At 40.8% G+C, this 20,293-nt stretch overlaps 2 protein-coding genes across 6 annotated transcripts in view; both read left to right on the top strand.

Annotated features, from left to right (window-relative positions):
* The window catches only part of LOC105463891 (zinc finger and BTB domain containing 26), a 26,620-nt gene extending 14,746 nt beyond the window's left edge, over nucleotides 1–11,874 (top strand). For 3 of the 4 annotated variants that reach the window (XM_071078290.1, XM_011711295.2, XM_011711298.2), the window contains exon 2: nucleotides 7,144–11,874. In XM_071078290.1, the coding sequence (XP_070934391.1) occupies nucleotides 7,154–8,479 (1,326 nt within the window). In that variant the 5' untranslated portion in view covers nucleotides 7,144–7,153 and the 3' untranslated portion in view covers nucleotides 8,480–11,874. Of the gene's footprint in view, nucleotides 1–4,825; nucleotides 4,968–7,143 lie in introns of those variants that run through there. The other variant, XM_011711296.2, reaches the window with a different exon arrangement.
* Nucleotides 1–20,293, top strand: part of LOC105463892 (zinc finger and BTB domain containing 6) — a 24,779-nt gene extending 4,486 nt beyond the window's left edge. The window contains exons 1-2 of one of the 2 annotated variants that reach the window (XM_011711300.3): nucleotides 14,356–14,501; nucleotides 15,661–20,293. In XM_011711300.3, the coding sequence (XP_011709602.2) occupies nucleotides 15,670–16,944 (1,275 nt within the window). In that variant the 5' untranslated portion in view covers nucleotides 14,356–14,501; nucleotides 15,661–15,669 and the 3' untranslated portion in view covers nucleotides 16,945–20,293. Of the gene's footprint in view, nucleotides 1–14,355; nucleotides 14,502–15,660 lie in introns of those variants that run through there. The other variant, XM_011711301.3, reaches the window with a different exon arrangement.

The following is a 20,293-nucleotide window of genomic DNA, read 5'->3' as shown; positions in this document are numbered from 1 at the left end:
TGAGGAGTTAGTGATCAGTCTGAGGAAAGAATCAACAAAATATGATGACTGTGTCTCTAATCTACCTGATCAGTTCTTTACTTTCCTTCAGTTACAAGAAGCTTGACTATAATCTAGAATTATGTGAGTGATTTTTATTACTATTTTGAGTAATTACTGCTATAGTTAGATGTTACCTACAGTTGGGGATTGTGAAATCAAATATATTCATAATATTTATTTTTTGCTTTATTTGCAAATGGCATTAAGTTTCAGTCCACAAAGATAAATACACAAAAGATGGAAAATAATATAAAGTAAAATAGATGAGAAAGGTATAATAAGGATAAGGGCATAACACGCAATCAGGAATATGACTAATACATATATGCTTGCCATTTAAGTCTTCTAATTTCATGCAAATTTGGCTTGAAGTTACAACTTTTGTTTTTAAACATAAACCTTTTTTTGAAGCATAACCAAAACAAAAATATACAAGTCATAAGTGTGCAGCTCAATGAATTTTCTTGGCCTGTATTTATGATACCGAATGTAAGGAAGGAAACCTGAGAGTTACACAATTAATATTATCCTTGAGATAAAACCATACCAGCCAGGCACGGTGGCTCACGCCTGTAATCCCAGCACTTTGGGAAGCCGAGGCAGACAGATAGACCACCAGAGGTCAGGAGTTGAAGACCAGCCTGGCCAACATGGTGAAACTCTGTCTCTACTAAAAATGCAAAAATTAGGCCTGGCACAGTGGCTCATGCCTGTAATTCCACCACTTTGGGAGGCTGAAGTGGGCAGATTACCCGGGTCGGGAGTTCAAGACCAGCTTGACCAACATGAAGAAACCCCATCTCTACTAAAAATACAAAATTAGCTGGGCGTGGTGGCACATGCCTGTAATCACAGCTACTGGGGAGGCTGAGGCAGGAGAATAGTTTGAATCCAGGAGGCGGAGGTTGCGGCAAGCCCATTGTGCTTTGGCCTGGGTGACAAGAGCGAAACTCTGTCTCAAAAAAAAAAAAAAAATTGGCATGGTGGCAGGCACCTATAATCCCGGCTACTCAGGAAGCTGAGGCAGGAGAATCGCTCGAACCCAGGAGGCAGAGGTTGCAGCAAGCCGAGATCACGCCATTGCACTCTAGCCTGGGCAACAAGAGCGAAACTCCATCTCATAAAAAAGAAAAAAAAAAAAACTGTACCTAGGTTAGTAGTTTCATACCTGGATTTTGGCATCATGCAGTGTATACACAAGTACCAGATCTAACACTTAACACTTTCAACCTCTGTTAGGGTTTACAAATTATTTATGTTTTCTAAACTTAGTTTCCTCATATACAAAATCTGGGATAATGGTAATACCTACCTGTAGAAATTGCCATGATTAAATGGGTCAATTTATTTATTTATTTATTTATTTTATTTTTTTATTTTTTTTGAGACGGAGTCTCGCTCTGTCCCCCAGGCTGGAGTGCAGTGGCCGGATCTCAGCTCACTGCAAGCTCCGCCTCCTGGGTTTATGCCATTCTCCTGCCTCAGCCTCCCGAGTAGCTGGGACTACAGGCGCCCGCCACCTCGCCCGGCTAGCTTTTTGTATTTTTTAGTAGAGACGGGGTTTCACCGTGTTAGCCAGGATGGTCTCGATCTTCTGACCTCGTGATCCGCCCATCTTGGCCTCCCAAAGTGCTGGGATTACAGGCTTGAGCCACCGCGCCCGGCCTATTTATTTATTTATTGAGATAGGATCTGGCTCTGTCACCCACACTGGAGTGCAGTGGCATGATCATGGCTCACTGCAACCTCTGCCTCCTGGGCTCAAGCCATCCTCCCACTTCAGCCTCCCAAGAAGCTGGGACTACAGGCACACACCACCATGCCCAGCTAATTTTTGTAATTTTTGTAGAGATGGGGTTTCACCATGTTGGCCAGGCTGGTCTCAAACTCCTGAGCTCAAGCAGTATGCCCACTTCAGCCTCCTAAAGTGCTGGAATACAGGCATGAGCCACTGTGCTCAGCCTAAATGGGTCAATTTAGGTATAACATCTATACCTGAAATGTAGCAAGGAAGATTAGGTATCATTTCTCTTATTTTTAAATAAAATTAAGACAGTTCATAAGAAATTTTTTTTAACTATTAAAAAAAATTTTTTTAAGTATTTAAAACAGGCTCATGCCTGTAATCCTAGCACTTTGGGAGGCCTTGTGGGAAGACTGCTTGAACCCAGGAGTTTTAGGTTACGGTGAAATTTGATTATGCCACTACACTCCAGCCTAGGCAACACAGCAAGACCATGTCTCTACAAAAAATAAAAACATTAGCCAGGTGTGGTGGTGTGCACCTGTAGTCCTGGCTACTCAGGAGGCTGAGGCAGGACGATTGAGCCTTGGTGCCAAGACAGCAGTGAGCTATGATTACGCCACTGCACTCTAGCCTAGGTGACAGATGACAGAGTGAGACCTTGTCTCAAAAAAAAAAAGAAAAAAAGGATAAAATTTGGTTTTATATTGCCAAAACTATTTTGGAAACAAACCCTAGAAAGAAAGCTCTCCCTAGTCACTCAAAAGAAGATATCATGGTAATGAAGAGCATCTGTATCATAGACTAGTAATAATTTCATGGGGGAACATTAAGAACTCATTATTATTCTGTTTTTTGTGAAATGAGCTGTATAAAGTATAACAAACCATTGGTTCTTACCCTCAAATAACTAACATTCTATTGGAAAGAGAAAGTAGTGAAAGGAAACAATTAAGGGATAAGATGTGAGGCCTGGAAATAATTTATCAAAGAGAGACAATAGAGTGGGCTGACACATCCTAGGGAAAATGTCCTTTAAAAAAACAATAAATTTTGCTCACATTCTTAGACTACAGCAGACAGATCAAAGCAAACACTTCCCTGAACTATCCAGTTGGCTGCTCTTCTTGATAATTTTCTTGAGAACTGATGGATAGTAAGCATAGTCATGCATCACTTAATGTGATGTGTTTTGAGAAATGCGTCGTTAGGTGATTTCATCATTTTGTGAACATCATGGAGTATACTTAATGCAAACCTAGATGGTATAGCCTACTACACACCTAGGTTGTATGATACAGCCTGTTGCCCCTTGGTTATAAACCTGTACCACATGTTACTATACTGAATACTATAGGCAACTGTAACACAATAGTAAGTGTTTGTGTATCTAAATATAGAAAAGGTACAGTAAAAATATGGTATTACAGTCTATGGGACCATCATTGTAAATGCAGTTCATTGTTGAACAAAACACTGTCATATGACACATGACAGCTGCTCATCTTTAGAGCAAGGAACAATTGTCTCTGAGGATACCTGTCTAAAGCATTGTGAGTACTGTCATAATATAGGTAGAAGCAATGAATGCTTATTTTGGGGTGTGAGGAGGAAAATACTGATCTGAGGGTTTCATAGGCACCTTCAAAACCAGCTAAATGCTAAAATAGAATGCCACTTTTGTTTGGCTGCTTGAAACAGTCATTTTTACAACTCTGGTTACAAATTGGAACATTCACCACTCCAAATCCAAAATGAATATTTTAAGCTACTGCAGTTGCTAAAAGGGACCAATGATAATACTTTTGCTGCTTTAAGTTACTGACATTTTCCTTGTATATCTTCTAGATTTTCCCTTCATAGTTAATACTGAGTTTCTTTTCTCTGATGTTTCATTCGCTTGTCTACATCACTCCTCTCTCAATGCAGTTTTTGTATTTATTGTGATTATTATCGGTACATTCAAAATGTCATACAAGGGGAAAGCTTATGCTTTGTTTATATTTTTATTAATATACTTATTATTATACTGGTGCCACGCCAGTTCCCCTCCTAAATTTCACCTCTTTTTTTTTTTCTTTTTTTTTGAGACGGAGTCTTGCTCTGTCACCTAGGCTGGAGTGCAGTGGCACAATCTTGGCTCACTGCAACCACCACCTCCCAGGTTCAAACAATTATCCTGCCTCAGCCTCCCGAGTAGCTGAAACTACAGGTGCCTGCCACCATGCCTGGGTAATTTTTTGTATTTTTAATAGAGATGGGGTTTCACCGTGTTAGCCAGGATGGTCTCGATCTCCTGACGTCGTGATCTGCCCACCTTGGCCTCCCAGAGTGCTGGGGTTACAGGCGTGAGTCACTGTCACCTCACTTTCAATGCCATTCTCATTCAAATGAACACCTAAGTTTAGAATCTTTACACATTCCTTTTATTCATTCTCTATATCCGGTCAGTTACCAAGTGCTTTGAAATATCTTTTGTTATTTTTCCTTTCTTCTTCTTCCCATTTTTCTTTCTTTCTAGGCCATCATGGCCTCAGACCTGTAATGCTTCTGCAGACACTAAGCTGGTTTTTCTAACAACAGTTCTTCCTTACCACTGTCAAACTAGTCTGAGAGATTCAACTAATGCAAACTGAGCACTTGCTGTGTGTTTAGTGCAATATTAGGTGATAGGAATAGACACTGATTTGAACAGAAGAGGGTTTGGCCAGTAATGGGACAAGCAATGTAGCTGCAATAAGTATAATATAATTCAAAGCAAAAGGAAAGAATATTTTGTCTTAGAAGATGCAAGTTCCCAGCATTAGATGGAGATGCTTTCCCTTAATACCATGAAACTTGGAGTTTGGATGGGAAGGAATAAGTATTTGATAAAGTGTGTTGACTGTTACAATAGAAGTATGCAATGGGCCCAGTAGAGACAATTGTACTGTATTAAATGGTCGGGGAAGGGCCTGTCAGAGAAAATAAAGGAGTCAGAATTGTTTAGAAAGTGGTGTGTTTGTTTTGTTTTGTTTTGTTTTGTTTTGTTTTGTTTAGACAGAGCCTCACTCTGTCTCCCAGGCTGGAGTGCAATGGCGCAATCTCGGCTCACTGCAACCTCTACCTCCCAGGTTCAAGTGATTCTCCAGCCTTAGCCTCCTGAGAAGCTGGAACTACAGACACGTGCCACCACACCTGGGTAATTTTTGTATTTTTCGTACAGACAGGGTTTCAGTGTGTTGGCCAGGCTAGTCTCGAACTCCTGGCCTCGTGATCCACCCACCTCAGCCTCCCAAAGTACTGGGATAACAGGCATGAGCCACAAAGCCCAGCTTGTTTTTTTTGTTTTTAAATGGAGTTTTGCCCTTGTTGCCCAGGCTGGAGTGCAATGGTACAATTTGGGTCACTGCAACCTCTGCCTCCCGGGTTCAAGTGATTCTCCTGCCTCAAATTCCCGAATAGCTGGGATTACAGGCGTGTGCCACTACGCCCAGCTAATTTTGTATTTTTAGTAGAGACGGGGTTTCTCCAGGTTGGTCAGGCTGGTCTCGAACTCCCGACCTCAGGTGATCCACCTGCCTTGGCCACCAGAAGTGCTGGGATTACAGGCGTGAGCCACCATGCCTGGCCTAGAAAGTAGTGTTTTAAACTAAGGAAACAAGTATCATTAGGTCTGGAGCCAAGAGAGTGATGTTATGTATCAAGCACTAAGGAATAAGAATAAAACCTAGACTCTGCCATCAGGAGCTGATATTCATTGTTACAGAAGTTAAGATTATAAAGATTGAACTTTGGGGTCCAGATGTGGCCAGGAGAAGCTGGTTGTCTCATCTGACTCTGAACTAAGGTGGTTGATTAATACATAAAATTCAGTGAATTTCTTGATGCACTGAGATTATAGAGCTATATCTCAAAGACAGACCTAACATATCTACCAATCTCATAGAAGACTGGTGTGTGTGTGTGTGTGTGTGTGTGTGTGTGTGTGTGTGTGTATAAAGAGAATGTCACTTCATTATGTCATTAGTTTATAGTGACTGGTGGACTGGAATTAGCGTGTTGGCATGGCAAATTTATCTTTTCCCTTGAGAGAGACAAATGGGAAGCCAGGTTATGAGAAAATCATTTATGAGAGTATGGAATCAGAATATGGAGACTTTCTCCAAAGGAATTGCTGTATAAAGGAATCAGTATGCAGACAGTTTGGGGAAAGATACCTTCTCCATTGTTGAATGGGTTTTTCCAGTGTTTACCTTAATTATGATTGGGTTTGGTTAATCAGTTTGTATTCAAGAGGTTAGTCTTCATCCAGGAGATAATGGGAAGTCACTGAAGGAGTTTAGGCAGGGGTGGTGTATAATCAGATCTCTGTTTTTGAAAGATGTGGTGGTGTGAAAACTGTATTAGAGGGAACATAAGAAGGAAGCCAAGGCAACATTTATGAATCAGTTCTAGTAGTCCACATAATGAGTAATGATTGATAAATAGGGATAAAGTTTAAAGAACAGAATCTAATAGGGATTGATTTGATCTATGTTACTGCTACTCAGATTCCCACCATATAGCTCATCTGGTTTTTCTGCATCAAGTGTTTTATTTTCTATATCAAGAAATGTTCCTTAAAACAGACTTTAGATTTTTCCAGAATGGACAGGATAAAGAACTTTGTCTTTGCCTAAACATTGTCCCATTAGGTCTGTGACTTTCATTTTATTGCAGAAATACTTGTATGGATAAGTTCCTATCAATTTAAACAGAAAAAGGTTTGACCAGGAATTGGGCAAGCAGTGTCAGTGCAGTTGTTTAAAATACAGAGCAAAGAAAAATAGCAAAGGAACCCGTGTTTGCTGTAGGTTCCCTCTTCTTCAGAGACCAGATTTTACTGAATGATTCCAGAGAGGTGAAAATCTCCATATTAGAGTTCTGAAGTGAGAAGGCAATTTCTCTTGTCTTAGAAGAAGCAGGTTCACTGTTTTATACAAAATAAGATAATTATTTCATCTTTACTTGTGTGGGTTATGTTTTAGTTTACTTTAGAAACCTGATAGAATTCTCATTTGAGAAGTTAAAAGATACTTTTGGACTAGCCCAAGCACTATTCTTGTATTAAGTATCTTTAAAAGTTGAATGAATGCCAAGCTATTTACACAAATACAAGTCCACTCTTTAGGTGCAATTGGCACTTGATGTTGGTAAGGAGTAATTTTTAACAGCCTTTGAAACCTGTTATAGTGGCTTCTCCTTTCAAGGAAGATTTCATTTGGATACATACAAAACAGATATGACAACACAGATTTGTTTTTGGAAGGTAGATCCAGCTTTCTTAATTGTTTGAATTTCCTTAAATTCAACCTTTTTACATTTCTGTTCTTTAGGTCTGCCAAAATGTCTGAAAGATCAGATCTCCTTCACTTCAAGTTTGAAAATTATGGAGATTCAATGTTACAAAAAATGAACAAATTAAGAGAAGAGAATAAATTTTGTGATGTTACAGTTCTCATAGATGATATTGAGGTACAGGGACATAAAATTGTGTTTGCTGCAGGTTCCCCCTTCTTAAGAGACCAATTTTTACTGAATGATTCCAGAGAGGTGAAAATCTCCATATTACAGAGTTCCGAAGTGGGGAGACAATTGCTCTTATCCTGTTATAGTGGTGTGCTGGAATTCCCTGAGATGGAACTGGTAAATTACTTGACTGCTGCAAGTTTTCTTCAGATGAGCCACATTGTAGAACGGTGCACACAGGCCCTGTGGAAGTTTATAAAGCCAAAACAACCAATGGATAGTAAAGAGGGATGTGAACCACAGAGTGCTTCTCCCCAGTCAAAAGAACAGCAGGGAGATGCCAGAGGCTCCCCAAAGCAGGACTCACCTTGTATTCATCCATCTGAAGACAGTATGGATATGGAGGACAGTGATATTCAGATTGTTAAGGTAGAATCTATTGGGGATGTATCAGAGGTTAGAAGTAAAAAAGATCAGAACCAGTTTATTTCTTCTGAACCCACTGCTTTACATTCATCAGAGCCCCAGCACTCCCTGATAAATTCAACTGTGGAAAACAGAGTAAGTGAAATAGAACACAACCATCTCCACAATTATGCCCTTTCTTATACAGGCAGTGATAACATCATCATGGCCTCAAAAGATGTCTTTGGCCCTAATATTCGAGGTGTAGACAAAGGCCTACAGTGGCATCACCAATGCCCAAAGTGTACCAGGGTGTTTCGTCACCTGGAGAACTACGCCAACCATTTAAAAATGCACAAACTCTTTATGTGTCTACTCTGCGGCAAGACTTTTACTCAGAAAGGCAACCTTCATCGACACATGCGTGTGCATGCCGGAATTAAACCTTTCCAGTGTAAAATCTGTGGGAAAACCTTTTCTCAGAAGTGTTCCTTACAGGATCATCTTAACCTTCACAGTGGAGATAAGCCCCATAAGTGTAACTATTGTGATATGGTTTTTGCACATAAACCAGTTTTGAGGAAACACCTTAAACAGCTGCATGGCAAAAACAGCTTTGATAATGCCAATGAGAGAAATGTACAAGACCTCACAGTGGATTTTGATTCTTTTGCATGTACAACAGTCACAGACTCTAAAGGGTGTCAGCCACAACCCGATGCAACACAGGTCCTGGATGCAGGTAAACTGGCCCAAGCTGTCCTGAACTTAAGAAATGATAGTACTTGTGTGAATTGAGTAGGGGCTTCATGCTCACAACTCGAGCTGACTGAGAATGTGGCAATAGTCTCGGTCTTTTTAGGAGTGATTTTGCTAGTTTGACTTCTCCAAAGCCTCTGTGTAGGTGGTAGGGAGTGAGTCAAAGCACTAATAGACCAGGCAACGTACCACTTGGAGTGGATTTGCCTTACTTTTGCCCTCTCCCATTTTCTGTTTTGAGTTATTTATCTTGTAAAGTCTGTTTTCCTTTCCCAAGGAATAATTCCTTTTGTCTACCTAACATTGACTTATGTCTTAGACTGACACTGTTTTAGGCTTTTCACTAGGCACATTCCGAAGGTACCAACAAGTTAATAACATCACCTACTCTCCACTAATAGATGCTATGCTAAGAGAAGTGAATAATCTTTCTTTGGTAGAAAATAGGCTGAGATATAAGGCGGTATTGCTATTGACCTGAAAATGTGGTAGAACTTCTGGTTGCCTATTGATTATTCCTCCATGTCTGATAAATGAATCTGCTGCCTACCATTTGTACTTGTCTTGGAGCTGGCTATAAAGAAGTATGCTGGTTTGTTATGTACTCTTTTTAACAGTATCATAGCCCAATTTCATCTCATTGAATTGTTCAAATATACTAGAGTACCCTCTCTTGAGGAACACCTGCAGGCAGATAGTTAGGGATGACCATGAGGAGCATAATCAACAGGGATAGAAGTACACTTATACAACAGCACTTACATGGGAGGTTTCTCTCTGGTAGCATGTCCCATAAGTGGCCATATGCTTTTTTATATATATATATGTTTTGTTTTTGTTTTTGTTTTTGAGACAGAGTCTCGCTCTGTCGCCCAGGCTGGAATGCAGTGGTGTGGTCTCGGCTCACTGCAAGCTCCACCTCCCAGGTTCATGCCATTCTCCTGCCTCAGTCTCCTGAGTAGCTGGGACTACAGGCGCATGCTGCCACGCCTGGCTAATTTTTTGTATTTTTAGTAGAGTTGGGGTTTCACCATGTTAGCCAGGATGGTCTCGATCTCCTGACCTCGTGATATGCCCGCCTCAGCCTCCCAAAGTGCTGGGATTACAGGCGTGAGCCTCCGTGCCCAGCCCATCTGCTTATAATTAATGTGTAATTTGTTGATGCTTTTGAGATCAGGACTGCTCCAGGCACACTAAAAATGTGCTAAAGTATAATGGGCTCTCCAAAAAGAGTCTATTTGGGAGTCTCTGAATTTTGTTTCAGAGTTGAGCCATCAGAAAGGTGAATTAATTTGGCCATCAGAGTTTTGTCCTGTGCACCATAAAAGTCTCTGAATTTTCATTTCCTCGTGTACCTTAATTTCTAAAATGGATGATAAAAGTTAGGTTGGACACAGAAAGGGCAATCAAATTTCTGTATACAGATATTCCTCTTAAAGGTACACTGTCCCACCTTGCTGCCTTTGATTGATTGTGAATACAAAGTTAATTTTCAAAAAGGAAAAACAAAACAACCCTTTTTCCTAAAACACATGTTGTACTTCAGACCTAAAATTTTGAGTCTTATTTGTTTCTCACCCATGAGTTAGATTTAGGTAATAGTGTTAGTAGAGTCCTTAGAGAATCTTAAAAGGTCATTTACTCCACCTCTTTCATTTTAAGTTGGGGTATCCAAAGCCTGAAGAGGTGGCCTGGCCAATATTGGCCAAGGTATAACTAAATGTGAGCTAGCATCTTCTTCCTTCTTCTCACTATCCCTTGGCTTTAAAAGATTTAGTACATGAAGAATAATGCATTAGCAAAAAGCTCCTAGTTTGTGTTTCCCCTTTGTGTCTCCCTGTTGGCTGAGACAACCTGAATTTTGCCAACAAAATATCACAGAGGGATTTATATTAATTATTTTTTAGTTAGATGAGTATTATATTCTTCCCATCCAAGTGAGTGATTTGCTAGGTGTTGTTTAGGGAGGGAAAAAGCAAGAATAATGTGAGAAGATCTAAATGCGAAATTGATTTTGTGTGGAAAACTGTTTATTAGTTTCCATCAGGATTTTCTGTTTTTGTTTTTGAGCTATGAGAGTGCATGCAGATTTGAAAAATTAGGCTTGTATAGTCAGAGGGGATCTTAAACTGTTATATTTGATACGTTTACATGTATCATTGTTATCACATGTAAATTATCATCATGTGTGTCAGATGTGAAGTATGATTTTTGTCTTTTGTTCAGATATTTAAAATGATAATACAGTTGAGTGATAAAGCTAATAGGTACCTTATGCCTAACATCACTCATTATATGGTCTAATGATGCTTCCTAGCATTGTGATTTTTACATGATCCAGCCAAAGAGTACCAATTCTATGCAATAGTGAGACTCTACCCTGTCAACCAAACAGCATTTTTTGGTTTTTTCTGTCAACATCATTTCTTCACAGGAAAATTTCAAGTTGGAGTGCTTCCTTTGCTCACATTCATGTCCTGTTTTTGTTACTGGTTTGAAGACTAAAAGGCACGGGTTCAAATAAGATTGGTCTCTTTGGTTGGAGACTATTTCTGGGTTCATTCAGTTGTTCAAGGAACATTAGTTAAGCACCTACTGTTGCCAGACACTATGCTAGATACTGAGGATAATGAAGGTAAGATTGATAGAGTTCCCTGCCCTCATGGAGCTTATAGTCTTATATGGTCTTAGTGAAACAAAGTCTCAATTTGCTTTTATACTAGAAATAATAAAGAAAGCTGCCTTGCTGTATTCCATGAGTTAAAATCAGCAACTTTGTGCTTTTGTATCAGTAAAACATTTAGTTCTCACCTTTTGAAAATGCAAACCACTGAAGTGATTTACAGTCTCCTCCATTTTTGGCTGGAGAGGTGTTCTGTTTCTGTGAGACATTTTTCTAATTTTTGTGGAACTTGACTTTCCTCCTTCTTTGCTTATACATGTTTGTTAGATTATATTGCAAAGAAGTCAAGTTACTGATATCCAGTACAATTTATAGAAGAAGATGACTTTCAAAACTAGTCATACTTCTGTAGAGGAGGAAGATTTTTAAAACCTTTATCATTCAGCATTTGTATTTTATGGATCCCCAGGAGAACTAAAAAGGAGATGACTCTCTACCATAGTTTGGTTTTAAAAAAAAAATTACTGTGTCAGTTATTTATTTATTATTTAATACTAAAGATAAACTCCAAACTGAAGTGGCTCTGAGGTAAATCAGATATGGTTTTAATTTGTTTAAGTTTCTTTATTAGCAGATCTATAAATGGAAGGTGACTATTGTCACTGCTTCTAAAATACTGTCCTACACAACCCAGAAGATTTTATTTCAGCTCATGAATAGCTGTTCTAAATCTGTTGTATGTTAGACATACTATGAACTACCTCTTCACTTATTATGGGGAAGTTTCCTTAATAAAAGTGTGATGATTAAAGCTCTGCTGTCAGTGGTTTATTTTCTCACTCTCCCCTCCTTCTATTCTTTTTTAATTGCTTTACTTTGAATATAGGAATGTCTTCTTTATGTATAGTCTTAAAAATACATATTAAGCATGCTGAGATTGCCTTCAGAAGAAAATAGGAATTAATCAGAAAGTTGTTACTGGATTCAGTTACTTCCACGAGAATCTGTTGCTGGAAGAGCAGAGCAACTGCCTTTCTGAATTGGTTCAGAGGCGCCTGGGCGCGGTGGCTCATGCCTATAACCCCAGCACTTTGGGAGGCTGAGACAGGCGGATCGCGAGGTCAGGAGATCCAGACCAGCCTGGCTAACACGGTGAAACCCTGTCTCTACTAAAAGTACAAAAAATTAGCCAGGCCTGGTGGCTGGTGCCTGTAGTTTCAGCTACTCGGGAGGCTGAGGCAGGAGAATGGCGTGAACCTGAGAGGCGGATCTTGCAGTAAGCCGAGATTGCCCCACTGCACTCCAGCCTGGGCGACAGAGCTAGAGACTGCCTCAAAAAAAAAAAAAAAAAAAAAAAAAAAAAAAGAATTGGTTCAAAGGCTGGGTGCCCATGCCTGTAATCCCAGCACTTTGGAAGGCCAAGGCGGGTGGATCACCTGAGGTCAGGAGTTCGAGACCAGCCTGGCCAACATGGTGAAACCTCGTCTCTACTAAAATACAAAAGTTAACTGGGCGTGGTGGCGGGCCCCCGTAATCCCAGCTACTCGGGAGGCTGAGGCAGGATGATTGCTTGAACCCGGGAGGCAGAGGTTGCAGTACACTGAGATCGTGCCACTGCACTCCAGCCTGGGTGACAGAGTGAGACTCAGTCTCAAAAAAAAAAAAATCAGGCCGGGCGCGGTGGCTCACGCTTGTAATCCCAGCACTTTGGGAGGCCGAGGCGGGCGGATCACAAGGTCAGGAGATCGAGACCATCCTGGCTAACATGGTGAAACCCCGTCTCTACTAAAAATACAAAAAAAATTAGCCGGGCGCGGTGGCGGGCGCCTGTAGTCCCAGCTACTCGGGAGGCTGAGGCAGGAGAATGGCATGATCCCGGGAGGCGGAGCTTGCAGTGAGCCAAGATAGTGCCACTGCACTCCAGCCAGGGGGACAGAGCAAGACTCCATCTCAAAAAAAAAAAAAAAAAAAATTGGTTCAGACATATCTTCATTCAGCACAAATACTTGATGCCTACCAAGTGCTAGACTTCGAGAATACAAAGATCAGTAAGCCACTGTCCTAAATACCTCTGCCTAGATGAGGCACAAATTAATACAGGAGTGTTAAGTGCAATAATGAAGGCAGGCAAAGGGATTACAGGTTCCCAACTGGGAACCAATTATCTTAGGGCAGTTCAGGATGGCTTCAGGGATGATGAGATTTATAAACGGGTTCTTTAAAGATACGATGGGGAAGGCCGGGCGCAGTAGCTCACCCCTGTAATCTTAGCACTTTTGGGAGGCCGAGGCGGGCGGATCACGAGGTCAGGAGATCGAGACCATCCTGGCTAAGACGGTGAAACCCCGTCTCTATTAAAAATACAAAAAATTACCCGGGCATGGAGGCAGACGCCTGTAGTTTCAGCTACTCGGGAGGCTGAGGCAGGAGAATGGCGTGAACCCGGGAGGCGGAGCTTGCAGTGAGCTGAGATCCGGCACTGCACTCCAGCCTGGGCGACAGAGCGAGACTCCGTCTCAAAAAAAAAAAAAAAAAAAGATACGTGGGGAAAAGGCTAGGGCACGTCAGAGGAAACAGCTGGGCCAAAAGTTTTGGGAAGGAGTAACGGATTTAAGTGTGAAGCTAGATCCAGAAGTTGGGGCCAGCTCCTGATGGGGCATTACCTAGGTAATCTTGAATACAGACCCTTACGATAGTTTCTGCTCTGCTACCTTTCAAGTTGTAGGTGGCCCCGATAAGGAGAGAAATCGTCCCAGAATAATCCATAAAAGGTCTGGTTACTCTGAAGGTCTCGTTACTCTGACAGACCTGCCGTAACCGAACCTCAAACCCCGTCTCCAATTCGGATGTTCAGGAGGACTCACAAAAGGAAACGGCTCGGGCTGGGCGCGGTGGCTGAAGCCTGTAATCAGAGCACTTAGGGAGGCCGAGGGGGGCGGATCACCTGAGGTCAGGAGTTCCAGACCAGCCTAGCCAACATGGTGAAACCGCGTCTCTACTAAAAATACAAAAATGAGCCGGGCGTGGTGGCGGGCGCCTAATACCAGCTACTTGGGGGAGGCTGCGGTGCGAAAGTCGCTTGAACCCGGGAGGCGAAGATTGCAGTGAGCGGAAATTGCGCCATTGCACTCGAGCCTGGGCAACAAGAGCAAAACTCCGTCTTAAAAAAAAAAGTGGGGGGCGGTGCGGGGAACGGCTCGAGTGCCGAAACTGGGACATGAGAGATGGGGCTTGCCGGCATTCAGATGTCTTTCTGTCATTCCAAGAGGGGGGAAGTGAGGAAGGGAGACCGTCTCAGAATGTCCTTCCGGGGCGCCCAGAGGGCCCCAGTGAAGAATAAAGCTGGTTGGCACCGGATGTGTTTTCTTCCTGGCTAAGTCCATCTTCCGGCCTGGGCAGACGCTGCCGCGGAATCCTCGACTCTATATTTTTGAGTCGGTGAGTGAGTGCCAGGGAGTTTCCTCAGGTGGGGGGTGCCTGAGGAAGAGGAGGAGGAGGAGGAGGACAGCTGGGCTCGGCCCCGGAGTGGCTAATCTGGTGCTGCAACCAGTTGGTCGACAGGGCCTTGGCCCTTCGCAGGGTTGCCTCGAGAATACCTGTGTGCTGAACCTGGGATCCGGTTTCAGTTCAGCAGATGTTCCCTGAGCTCCTCCTGCTCTGTGTGGACCCCTGTGCTTGGTGCAGGAACACAGATGAATCAGGCACCATTTCGCGGTGCTCAGAGAGCGACTGACTCTCTGGTGGAAACGGGAGGTGGAGTCATATTAGTTTTACTTGATTTGGGCTTAAAGGAGCCTAATCACTAGCTGGAAAAAGGAACTGGAAACGCGAATTTAAGAAATGTGTATTCCTGTCTTTTTGTTTGGGCAATGATGGAAAATTTTAGTATGAACGAGGTTCGAGTATGAAAAAGAGAATAGAAGGTGATAAAGCCATAAAGATGGGTTATGGCCAAATCGTGATGGGTCTCGTATTCTTCCCTAAGAAATTTGGTCTGTCCCGGAGGTAGAGGAGAGCGATGGAAGATTTAAAAGGGAAATTAAAAAACAACCAACCAACCAAACAAAAACCTTAAGGGATGTTAATCCTGGTGGCACTCAGGAGGGTAATCTGGCATATAAAGGAGACCTGTTGGAAGATATTGCAGTTGTCCAGGTGAACCGAAAGGGAGACCTGTTGTAGTGGTGGGGAGTAGGAAGTTTAGAAATTACGTTAAGGTTTGTAATTGGGGATATTATGTTAAATCAACTTTGTGGTGGTCATGCTCATTATTGGATACTGAAAATTGACAGATTGTTCTTGACCACAACGCAAACAACATTTAGCAAAAGAAACAAGCTAGAAACTGTTCACTACAATTCAGTGTAATAAATGTTGTAACAAAGTTATGAAAAATGTGCTATGAGATCATAGAGAAGTGCATTATAAAGTTCTCAGTTTTCAGATGGTGGCATAAGGGTTCATAGCATCTACATTAGACTTTGAGTCTTCTTTTTCCTAATTCAGGTTTGGGGTTTTTTGTTTGTTTTCACTATTACAGCATGAGAAAGCATTCCCTATCTTTATTACATCAATGTTTGTGTTTTATTTTGCTTAGATTGTGATCATGGCTGCTGAGTCTGATGTTCTGCATTTCCAGTTTGAACAGCAAGGAGATGTGGTCTTGCAGAAAATGAATCTTTTGAGACAGCAGAATTTATTTTGTGATGTATCAATTTACATTAATGACACTGAGTTCCAGGGGCACAAGGTGATTTTGGCTGCTTGCTCCACTTTTATGAGAGATCAGTTTTTACTCACACAGTCAAAACATGTCAGAATCACCATCTTGCAGAGTGCAGAAGTTGGCAGAAAATTGTTACTGTCTTGCTATACTGGAGCACTTGAAGTTAAAAGGAAAGAGCTTTTGAAATACTTGACTGCTGCCAGTTACCTTCAAATGGTTCACATTGTGGAAAAGTGCACAGAAGCTTTGTCAAAATATCTGGAAATTGATCTTTCTATGAAAAACAACAACCAACACACTGACCTGTGTCAGTCTTCTGATCCTGATGTTAAGAATGAAGATGAAAATTCTGATAAAGACTGTGAGATAATTGAAATTTCAGAAGATAGTCCTGTGAACATAGATTTCCATGTTAAAGAAGAGGAAAGCAATGCTTTGCAGTCTACAGTAGAGAGTCTGACATCAGAGAGAAAGGAAATGAAGTCACCAGAGCTGTCTGCGGTAGACATAGGTTTTAAAGACAATGAAATTTGTATCCTTCACGTAGAATCCATCAGTACAGCTGGTGTTGAAAATGGGCAGTTTTCACAGCCTTGTACCTCTTCAAAAGCAAACATGTATTTCTCTGAAACACAGCATTCATTGATCAATTCTACAGTTGACAGCAGAGTGGCTGAAGTTCCTGGGAATCAAGGTCAGGGCTTATTTTGTGAGAATACTGAAGGAAGTTATGGTACAGTGAGTGAGATTCAGAATCTGGAGGAAGGTTATTCACTGAGGCACCAGTGCCCCAGGTGTCCTCGAGGCTTTCTTCATGTTGAAAACTATCTGCGCCACCTTAAAATGCATAAACTATTCTTATGCTTACAGTGCGGGAAAACATTTACACAGAAGAAAAATCTCAACCGACACATTCGAGGACACATGGGCATACGGCCCTTTCAGTGTTCTGTGTGCTTGAAGACATTTACTGCTAAAAGCACACTTCAGGACCACTTGAACATACACAGTGGGGATCGGCCATACAAATGCCACTGTTGTGATATGGATTTTAAGCACAAGTCTGCTCTCAAAAAGCACTTAACCTCCGTCCATGGCAGAAGCAGTGGTGAAAAACTATCTAGGCCTGATCTCAAAAGGCAAAGTCTACTATAATTATAATCACAGACTTGTTATATAAAGTTTGTATTATTCTATTAGGCAAGTCTTTCTATAGAGATGCAGCATTTGTAATATTTCATCCCCCCTAATCTTTGTTTCTTATATTTGGTTGGCTTACACATAATCATTCTTTCTGAACTTCTAACAGTTCCAAAGTTATGGGAGGCACAGTAAAGCTGATGGGATTCTGTCTCATCTCATACATTACATATAAGTCTCAGTAGTATCCCTAGAGAAATAGAGTTCCTTTCTTACACATTCTTGATTCTAGTGACAAAGGATCCAGCAGTATTTGCAGATTCTGATTTGGAGTCTCTAGGTAACTGACTTAAGTATAAAATCCAATCATATAAAAACCAATGAATTAGGATAACAGAGAAAATAAACGTAAAAACACTATTATGTGTTTCTAGTCACTTTAGAACAGATGGCACTAAGAAATTTTTTTTTTAACTTTTTACCAGCTGTTTTTGGATTCCAAACTAAACACCAAGATACTTTTCTTTTTTTTTTTTTTTTGTTTTGTTTTTTGAGACGGAGTCTCGCTCTGTCGCCCAGGCTGGAGTGCAGTGGCGCGATCTCGGCTCACTGCAAGCTCCGCCTCCTGGGTTTACGCCATTCTCCTGCCTCAGCCTCCTGAGTAGCTGGGACTACAGGCGCCCGCCACCGCGCCCGGCTAATTTTTTGTATTTTTAGTAGAGACGTGGTCTCACCGTGGTCTCGATCTCCTGACCTTGTGATCCGCCCGCCTCGGCCTCCCAAAGTGCTGGGATTACAGGCGTGAGCCACCGTGCCCGGCCGATACTTTTCATTTTAAAATGTATAAAGTAACAATTCAGATTCACTTGGGAATAGGAGATTTTTTTTATAAAGGGTTAATATTCCTTAAAATACTTTTATTTCCAGGCCTTGTTAGTATACATATTTAAGAAATGGTTAATTGGGCCCAAGTTTCTTGATTTTATTTAATACAATTGGATCAATAATTTTGTGGCCAGTAAAATTATACCATTGGCATGAAGCTGTGAAAAATGAGAAATTCTACCTTTACCAAAGATATCTGTTCTACTGTTTTAAAACTTCTTCTCTATTTTATTTTTTATTTAACATGAAGTAAAACTGAAATTTCTTCCTGGTTTATAGTTCTGCGAATTTTAACACAAAGATTTGTGCACCACTACAGCAATCGGTACAGAACAGTTCCTTCACTCAACAGCTCTCTCATGCTGTCCTTTTGTAGTCAGCTCTTCTAGCTCTAATCCTGGCAACAGTTCTCCGTCACTATTATTTTGCCTTTTCTGGACTGTCATATAAACAGATTCTTAACGGTATGTTCCTTCTTGACATGCTTTTTCACCCAGCATAATGACTTTGAGGTTCATCCATATCATTTTAAGTTTTGAATTGGCAATATATATTCTAGCTGTTATTCGATGAGCAATTTAAAAAGGGGTAGCTTTAGTGTTGTATTTTTAAATTTACATTAATGGAATTTCCATTCACTATGGGTTGATAAGAATTTTTTTTTTTTTTTTTTTTTGAGATGGAGTCTCGCTATGTCGCCCAGGCTGGAGTGCAGTGGCCGGATCTCAGCTCACTGCAAGCTCCGCCTCCCGGGTTCACGCCATTCTCCTGCCTCAGCCTCCCGAGTAGCTGGGACTACAGGCGCCCGCCACCTCGCCCGGCTACTTTTTGTATTTTTTAGTAGAGACGGGGTTTCGCCGGGTTAGCCAGGATGGTCTTGATCTCCTGACCTCGTGATCCGCCCGTCTCGGCCTCCCAAAGTGCTGGGATTACAGGCTTGAGCCACCGCCCCCGGCCCCGGGTTGATAAGAATCTTAACCATCCCTAGAGTTTTATATTTCCAAAATTACGCCAAAAGGAAAACCATGACTGTATGATTATTTTAGTGACAGTCATATTTGATATGGTGTTCCAAGCCATAGTTCTCTAATATCCCCATCTACATATCATAAGAAACTTTAAAAAATTATTTTAACAAAGATTAAAATATACTGCAGGGCAAATAATATTCTTCAAAACACAAGAACTGCTTTTGGTAAAGAAGCCTGACTAGATGCATCTTACTTTCAAGCTGTTCTAGTCCTCCTCTAGTTAACTTAGCTTTATGTAGAATTTCTACTGTATTTAATTTCTATTGAAGCCCTTCTATATTTTAAAATGTAATATACTTTGTACCATTTATAAAAATTGTGTGATGAATCACATGTTCGTTGTTGTAAGTGTTAACCTTCTTTTGATACTTTTGTGGGAAAGACATTCTCCACGGAATTTTAACTTTCCTAGAGACTTTTAAGAATGCAGGTCTCGTTTGACGAGAAAACCGACTTCATAACCCAACGTTAATAGTTAGTGACATTGTGCTGAACTTCTCCTTGAACTTTTTAACTATATATGTAAAATTACTTTGATCTTCATCATTTGAAAGATCATTTCCAGGTCTAAAATTCCATGATTTTATATTTAATTCTCCTTCAGAACAGAAGAGGGGAAAGCAAGAGAGGACGGTTTTGTGTCTTTATGAACTTTGTTACTTAAGTACTCCATTGGAGACATAATTTTTCTAAATAGTGGATCTCTTTCCACTGGAAAGGATGATGGCTCATTGCTTACTTTTCATTCATAGCTCATTGCTTCCATTTGACCTAACACTGGCCATTTGTTGGTGTGAAAATATTTTCTTTTCAGAAATAGTTTACTAGTGATTGAAATACTTTTCTTATTTTTGCTTCCTATGATAAAATGGCATGGGGGGAAGGGGGAAGGATGGAGATGGGAGGAGAGGGTAAAAGAATAGTAATCTGATTTTTTAGGAATTAGTATCTACTATCTTGGATATTTGAAAACAAAAAATTGGTTGAAACTATGTTTAAGTTTTATGTGTGCCTTGTAGATTGTTGTAAAATTTTTTGTGAGCACTTTGAGATTTTTGCTGGCCGGGGGGGTTTTGTGAAAGTGATGGTTATTATTTATATTATTTATTCCTGTTCAGTAGCACAGAATGATCTCCAAACATTCCTAGGAGAGTGTCTGTTTGCATGATATGTTTAAAAATTTTCAGGAAAATGGAATCTTTTTTTAAAGTGAAGGTATGACAAAGTATAGAATTTATTCATTTAACATATTCACAGTTTGTGTTTCTGATATGACAGAAAAATGCAAAGTGTTTGAGTTCAACCTCTTTATTTACTCCATTTACGTATAAAAGATCTTGAAAAGGTAGTCGTTACTTTGTTGTAAGAGAAAACACTTGCCCTTTTTCCTGGGATGTAACTATCTTACATGTTTACATAAGAAATAATAAACTGGAGGTGGGAATGGA

Source organism: Macaca nemestrina, chromosome 14, assembly GCF_043159975.1.
Source record: "Macaca nemestrina isolate mMacNem1 chromosome 14, mMacNem.hap1, whole genome shotgun sequence".
In the NCBI taxonomy this organism is placed as follows: Eukaryota; Metazoa; Chordata; class Mammalia; order Primates; family Cercopithecidae; genus Macaca; species Macaca nemestrina.
Note: the sequence above shows the minus strand (reverse complement) of the source record. Positions and strands in the feature narration are given on the sequence as shown.